Source organism: Babylonia areolata, chromosome 20 (genome assembly GCF_041734735.1).
Source record: "Babylonia areolata isolate BAREFJ2019XMU chromosome 20, ASM4173473v1, whole genome shotgun sequence".
NCBI classification, from domain to species: Eukaryota; Metazoa; Mollusca; class Gastropoda; order Neogastropoda; family Buccinidae; genus Babylonia; species Babylonia areolata.
The window spans coordinates 5,309,067-5,316,566 of record NC_134895.1 but is presented as its reverse complement, the minus strand read 5'-3'; the positions used below and the strand labels follow the sequence as shown (position 1 = coordinate 5,316,566).

Sequence of the window (7,500 nt, the reverse complement as noted above, 5' to 3'; positions counted from 1 at the left end):
CTGATGTTACAAAAGCCAGCACACTGAGAAACACTAATACCTTGATCACTCGCCAAATCAGCTAGAAAAGAAGCCAAAAGCACAACACTTCATCAGTGCAAGCAGACTCACAATACCACACACTATGCTTTTCAATCCTGAGAAAAGCACTGTAGACCACAGTCTTTATCAACAGCAAAAAGGCACAACAGGCATAGGAAATAGGCAGGAACACCAAAATCAAATCTAACATATACATATATATACTTCTTAATATACCTTCTGATTTATTCATATTAAATCTTTTCCTATCAAATATGATTTTTTTTTTTTTTTTTTTTTTTTTACACTTAATATGAATATCGGAAAATTATGTACATGTGTATTTCTGACATATACATTTTCATTAAGAAATCACACCATTTTTAAACTTTGTCAGAATAAAAAAAAAGAAAAAAGACCAGTACATACATATATTGGACAAGTATTTGTTAGCCCTGAACACAGACAATTATCTGACTCAAAACATTTTAAATACCATGGATCAAACAGTGTAACATACCATATTATAAAAAAGAAACAAAACACCAAAACTTTAAACATTGAAAGCATTCAAAATGTAATAATCCATTGCCATGATCATGAAAATGACAAGAATTTTTTTTTTTTTTTTAAGTACAAGTCAAGTCTTTCCCCACAGTTAGATACATGTGAGGTGTTGTCATTTATCAAGAAATACTTTAGTTTAATTCGATACTTTCTGAAGTTTAAAAGCAGACAGAAGAAGTGAGAGGAAAAGGAAAATCAAAGGATAAATACTTCAAGAAAATGTATGCTGGAAGAGCAGGTCAAGCTAACAAATCCAAGGATAAATACTTCAAGAAAATGTATGCTGGAAGAGCAGTCAAGCTAACAAAACAAATTCACACAACAGGCACACACACATCCCAGACTGCAATTTCAAGTCACTTTGCAGGACAGCACAGGAAGGCACTGACTGTGAAGTCTATCATCACCACTGATTTCATATTGTATCACTCCAGGTGAAAAGTCTTTTCTTGGATAAACAGATTCTGGGCAGTATAAAAGTCTAAATACTGCAAATAAAATTCTAAATACTGACTGCAAATGATATTCTAAATACTGCAAACAGAATTCATACACTGAATACAGTTCTGAAGGCTGTGAAGCTTTTGAGTTGTCTCTGAAAGGAACAATTTCTTGTCATTTTCATTTAGTTTAAAGAGAGTGAATTTTGCTGATCGTGATGAAACAGTGCACTACTGCCTGTTCTCATTATTCTGTTGATTTTGTGAAAATATGTGCATGTGTGTTAAATACAGGTAAGCAATACACTTGCTAAAACTATTAGCCTGATTTCATTACCATGCTAGTTAGGAAATTACGTATATATCTCTTTCCCTAAGACTTCACAAAAAGTGGTTTCCATTGTATAATATATAATATACAGTCCTAGGAACCATAAAGTTCCATTGCAAAGAAGGAGAAAGAAGGGAGAAAGGAAAAAGAAGGAGAAGGGAGAAAGAAGGGAGAAAAGAGAAAGAAGGGAAGGTGAAGGAGAAAGAAGGGAGAAAGAAGGAGAAAAAGGGGAAAGAAGGGAGAAAGAAGGGAGAAAAGAGAAAGAAGGGAAGGTGAAGGAGAAAGAAGGGAGAAAGAAGGAGAAAAAGGGGAAAGAAGGAGAAAGAAGGGAGGGAGAAGGAGAAAGAAGGGGGAGGGAGAAGGAGAAAGAAGGGAGGGAGAAGGAGAAAGAAGGGAGGGAGAAGGAGAAAGAAGGGAGGGAGAAAGAAGGAGAAAGAAGGGAGGGAGAAGGAGAAAGAAGGGAGGGAGAAAGAAGGAGAAAGAAGGGAGGGAGAAGGAGAAAGAAGGGAGGGAGAAAGAAGGAGAAAGGAGAAAGAAGGGAGGGAGAAAGGAGAAAGAAGGGAGGGAGAATGAGAAAGAAGGGAGGGGAGAAAGAGAAAGGGAGGGAGAAAGAAGGAGAAAGGAGAAAGAAGGGAGGGAGAAAGGAAAAAGAAGGGAGGGAGAAGGAGAAAGAAGGGAGGGAGAAAGGAGAAAGAAGGGAGAAAGAAGGAGAAAGAAGGGAGGGAGAAGGAGAAAGAAGGGAGGGAGAAAGAAGGAGAAAGGAGAAAGAAGGGAGGGAGAAAGAAGGAGAAAGAAGGGAGGGAGAAGGAGAAAGAAGGGAGGGAGAAAGAAGGAGAAAGGAGAAAGAAGGGAGGGAGAAGGAGAAAGAAGGGAGGGAGAAGGAGAAAGAAGGGAGGGAGAAGGAGAAAGAAGGAGAAAGAAGGGAGAAAGAAGGGAGGGAGAAGGAGAAAGAAGGGAGAAAGAAGGGAGGGGAGAAAGAGAAAGAAGGGAGGGGGAAAGAAGGAGAAAGAAGGGAGGGAGGAAGAAGGAGAAAGAAGGGAGGGAGAAAGAAGGGAGGGAGAAAGAAGGAGAAAGGAGAAAGAAGGGAGGGAGAAGGAGAAAGAAGGGAGGGAGAAGGAGAAAGAAGGAGAAAGAAGGGAGGGAGAAGGAGAAAGAAGGGAGAAAGAAGGGAGGGAGAAGGAGAAAGAAGGGAGGGAAGAAGGAGAAAGAAGGGAGAAAGGCCTCTGACTGAAGACAGGTGCTCTATGAGGGGCTCTCAATCAGTAAGTAAATGCAGCCCTGTGGGCATGCTAAAACATCAAGTGACCATTCCAGCTTTCCTGATGCATGGCGTGAATTGTGATTTTGTTGTTCTTGTAGTTCTTATCTGTTCAGATGCTTACCCAGCATGCTTGTGTAACTATCAATAACAATAATAATAATAATAATAATGACAACATAATGATGATGATATGGATGATTATACAGAGTCAGAGACCAAGCTCTAAGCACTTTACAAACAAGCACCCATCTGCACAACAACAGGCAGCCAACCTGCATAGAGCCCAGCGAGTTCGGTCTTTAGGTGCTCCTCTTTTTTTCTCTTTATTCTTCCTGTGTCGTTCAGTCAGGGCACACACACACACACTCTCTCTCTCTCTCCACCCCCCCCCCCCCCACCCCCGACCTCCCTCCACTCTCTCTCCCCCTCTCTCTCATATATGCAATAATGTCATCGTCAGCTCACCACAGTGGAAGTCATCCTTGCTGATGCTCATGAGGGAGCGGCCCTGCAGATTCTGCGGATACTGACAGGTGGCGGCAGCCTGCGTGTATCCGTGTTTCTCCTTCAACATGTCCGCCAGCCACATCATGTCGCAGTCACACACCAACGCGTTGGAGTCCAGTCGTCTGCAGAGCAGATTGTTGGCCATCAGTCAATCAATGGGGATAAGTTTCAGTTTCAGTAGCTCAAGGAGGCGTCACTGCGTTCGGACAAATCCATATACGCTACACCACATCTGCCACGCAGATGCCTGACCAGCAGCGTAACCAAACGCGCTTTGTCAGGCCTTGAGAAAAAATAAAAATAAAATTTAAGAAAATAATAAATAAATAAATAAATAAATAAATAAATAAATAATAATAATAATAATGAAAATAAAATAAATAGATAGATAAATAAATAAATTTTTTTAAAAAGACAAAAAAAGACAATAATGATGATAAATAAGCAAATAAATGTAAAAAAAAAAAAAAAAAAAAAAAAGCAGACACACATTCACACATACACACATATGCATAACAGATATGCACCAAACATGCAGTTTCACAGATATGAAAGCACAGTCAAATACACATAAACGTACATGAGCCCCAACACACACACACACACACACACACACACACTTTACCCTGCACCCCCTCTACCCCCCTATAAGACCACCTGTAATGTATGGTCATCTGTAAATCGGTAATGTATGGTCAGACACTTGGTTATTTTTTGTTTATTTTGTTTGCCATCAGTCAATAGGGAAAAGACTGTTGGCAATGAATGATCACCCGTAATCAGAAATGTCTGGTCATATACTTGGTTATTTTTTGTTTGTTTATTTTCATTTTTATTTCTTCTTTTCTTTTAACAATAAGTGCTGTAATATTCATATATCTGATTAAGCGATTCTGGAGAATAATAGTGACATGATTCACTAAACAAAAAACAAAAAAAACCAAAACAAACAAATTCAAGCAGTCAGCACACAGTTAATTTTTTTGTTTCTGATCATATTCAATACCTTTATAATTATTCTTCATAATCATTTGGTATCATCATCATTATCAAATTCACATGAAGGATCTAGTATTACCATCACTGTAGATCTTGCAAAATGGTTTCTCAAAGTTCCCTGCCTCATCTCTGTGTCCTAGGTACTCCGATTATCTCTTTGTGTGTGTGTCTCTCTCTCCGTGTCTCTCTCCCTCTCGTTTCTCACAGTTACCTGCCCTATCTCTGTGTCTTAGGTACTCCGATTATCTCTTTGTGTGTGTGTCTCTCTCTCCGTGTCTCTCTCCCTCTCGTTTCTCACAGTTACCTGCCCTATCTCTGTGTCTTAGGTACTCCGATTATCTCTTTGTGTATGTGTCTCTCTCTCTCTGTGTCTCTCTCCCTCTCTCTCTCTCTCTTGTTTCTCACAGTTACCTGCCCTATCTCTGTGTCTTAGGTACTCCAATTATCTCTTTGTGTATGTGTCTCTCTCTCTGTGTCTCTCTCTCCGTGTCTCTCTCCCTCTCGTTTCTCACAGTTACCTGCCCTATCTCTTGTCTTGGGTACTCCGATTATCTCTTTGTGTGTGTCTCTCTCTCCGTGTCTCTCTCCCTCTCGTTTCTCACAGTTACCTGCCCTATCTCTGTGTCTTAGGTACTCCGATGATCTCTTTGTGTATGTCTCTCTCTCTCCGTGTCTCTCTCCCTCTCGTTTCTCACAGTTACCTGCCCTATCTCTTGTCTTGGGTACTCCGATTATCTCTTTGTGTGTGTCTCTCTCTCCGTGTCTCTCTCCCTCTCGTTTCTCACAGTTACCTGCCCTATCTCTGTGTCTTAGGTACTCCGATGATCTCTTTGTGTATGTCTCTCTCTCTCCGTGTCTCTCTCCCTCTCGTTTCTCACAGTTACCTGCCCTATCTCTTGTCTTGGGTACTCCGATTATCTCTTTGTGTGTGTGTCTCTCTCTCCGTGTCTCTCTCCCTCTCGTTTCTCACAGTTACCTGCCCTATCTCTGTGTCTTAGGTACTCCGATTATCTCTTTGTGTATGTGTCTCTCTCTCTCTGTGTCTCTCTCCCTCTCTCTCTCTCTCTTGTTTCTCACAGTTACCTGCCCTATCTCTTGTATTGGGTACTCCGATTATCTCTTTGTGTATGTGTCTCTCTCTCTCTGTGTCTCTCTCCCTCTCTCTCTCTCTCTCTCTTGTTTCTCACAGTTACCTGCCCTATCTCTTGTATTGGGTACAACAATTCTCTCTCTCTCTCTCTGAACTCTGAAGGTCAATTGTATGTTCATTTGCTGAAGAATGGTTCTGTTTACAGTATTTGTAAACTCTGCATTTATATATTTAATGCCCTGAAGATACGACAGGAATTCTGTGACAACAATGATGAAAGTTAAAATTAATTTACTATGCACAAGAAGCAGTTTTGTTCTACAGGTTTAAGTTAGTACGTATTTTACATTTTGTTGTGGCTGAGTGATCACCATATTGTGTACTTTTGACCTCTTTCTAGGGGCCGGAGGCCTGGAGATTAAAGTTTTGTTCTTGTTCTTGTTCTCTCTCTCTCTCTTTCTCCCTGTCTCTCCTTGTTTCTCACAGTTCCCTCGCCTATCTCTATGTGTTGGGTACTAGGATTCTCTCTCTGTGTGAGTCTCTCTCTCTCTCTCTCTCTCTCTCTTGTTTCTTACAGTTCCCTCCCCTATCTCTAGGTCTTGGTTCCTACAGTTCCCTCCCCTTTCTCTAGGTCTTGGGCACTACAGTTCCCTCCCCTTTCTATAGATCTTGGGTACTACAGTTCCCTCCCCTATCTCTAGGTCTTGGGCACTACAGTTCCCTCCCCTTTCTCTAGGTCTTGGGTACTATAGTTCCCTCCCCTATCTCTGTGTCTTGGGTACTACAGTTCCCTCCCCTATCTCTAGGTCTTGGGCACTACAGTTCCCTCCCCTTTCTCTAGGTCTTGGGTACTATAGTTCCCTCCCCTCCCTCCCTCTCTCTCTTGTTTCTCACAGTTCCCTCCCCTATCTCTATACCTTGGTTCCTACAGTTCCTCACCTCATCTCCCCTCCACCCTCTCTCTCTGTCTTGTTTCTGACACCTCCCTCCCTCCCTCCCTGCCTACTTCCCTCCCTCCCACTTTCTCATTTCTTACAATCTTCGCAGGTGTGGGGTGTAGGAGAACACTCCCTTTGGCAGCCTGCTGATCTGGTTACTGTGCAGAAACCTGCAACACATCCACACAGGTGAGAACCACACGTCTGCACTGTATGGTACACTTCTCACGCCAAAAAAGAGCAAACAGATTTTTTTTAAATAAAGTACTGGTAACATAACGTTTTGTGGTAACCTATGATTCATATTTTTCATTTATCTTCATGAGAAGATAATTTAGATATGGGCATTCTCATTTCACATGATGGGGATAAGGACAAATAACCTTGTTTTGTACTGTGATCGTTTTATGTATGTTACCAATAAAACCAATCAAAATCAAATTATTAGCTTTTTTTTTTTTTTGGACAAACTCTTCACCAAATAAACAGTGGTGAAAAACAAATAAGTAATATCTGAATTAACTGGCATATATACATGCACACATACACACACACGTGCACGCGCATACACACACACACACACACACACACACACACACACACACACAAAAGCATGCTGCAACATAACACACACTCGCAACTTGCAGGAACATGGATTCCAATAAGTAAATACATTTACATTAGCTTTACATATATTAGGTTACATGAGACCATTTTGTAAAGTATACTGTAAAGTTTTCAACAACAACAAAATTGTGTATACTTACAACTGCTCCAGTTTCGAAAGGCCTTCAAACGTTTTGCTTTCTAGAGAAACTAGATTATTCTTGTATAAATATCTGAAATGAAAACATGGTAGGAATGAGTCATATTGCAGTTTGTAAGGAAAGTAACACACACACACACACACACACACACACACACACACACACACACACACACTTTTAATACTTGTTGATATGCATATATATATTCTCCCTCCCATAACACCTCATTCAACACACACCACAATCTCTTTAGACTTTTTCTTATGATAATCTACCTATCCTCTGATACATAACATGAACACTTTTTTACACTAATATTCACATGCACTCCCTTTCCTTTATCCACTACTTCACTCCTTTCCGTCTAAAAACACTTATAGTGAACAGACGTTAAACTGAAGATAAAACACACACACACACACACACACACACACACACAATCTGTAAACAGTTGAGAAGTGCTTGAACAAAGCATATCTAACCATTACTGCTCAACATGATCACATTTCTTCCTGGTGATATACCAATGATATATACAAATGTAGGTGTAGGTCAGTTAATAGTTTTATTGTAAAAAAT

General features: G+C 40.5%; 1 protein-coding gene across 2 annotated transcripts in view; it reads right to left on the bottom strand.

The window, feature by feature from the left end:
• Nucleotides 1-7,500, bottom strand: part of LOC143294928 (peroxidasin-like) — an 85,433-nt gene that overhangs the window by 53,577 nt on the left and 24,356 nt on the right. Inside the window, exons 4-7 of one of the 2 annotated variants that reach the window (XM_076606444.1) lie at nt 6,922-6,993; nt 6,253-6,324; nt 3,086-3,249; nt 41-61 (exon numbers count right to left, since the gene is read on the bottom strand). In XM_076606444.1, coding sequence (XP_076462559.1) covers nt 41-61; nt 3,086-3,249; nt 6,253-6,324; nt 6,922-6,993 — 329 coding nt within the window. The remainder of the gene's footprint in view (nt 1-40; nt 62-3,085; nt 3,250-6,252; nt 6,325-6,921; nt 6,994-7,500) is intronic. The other variant, XM_076606445.1, reaches the window with a different exon arrangement.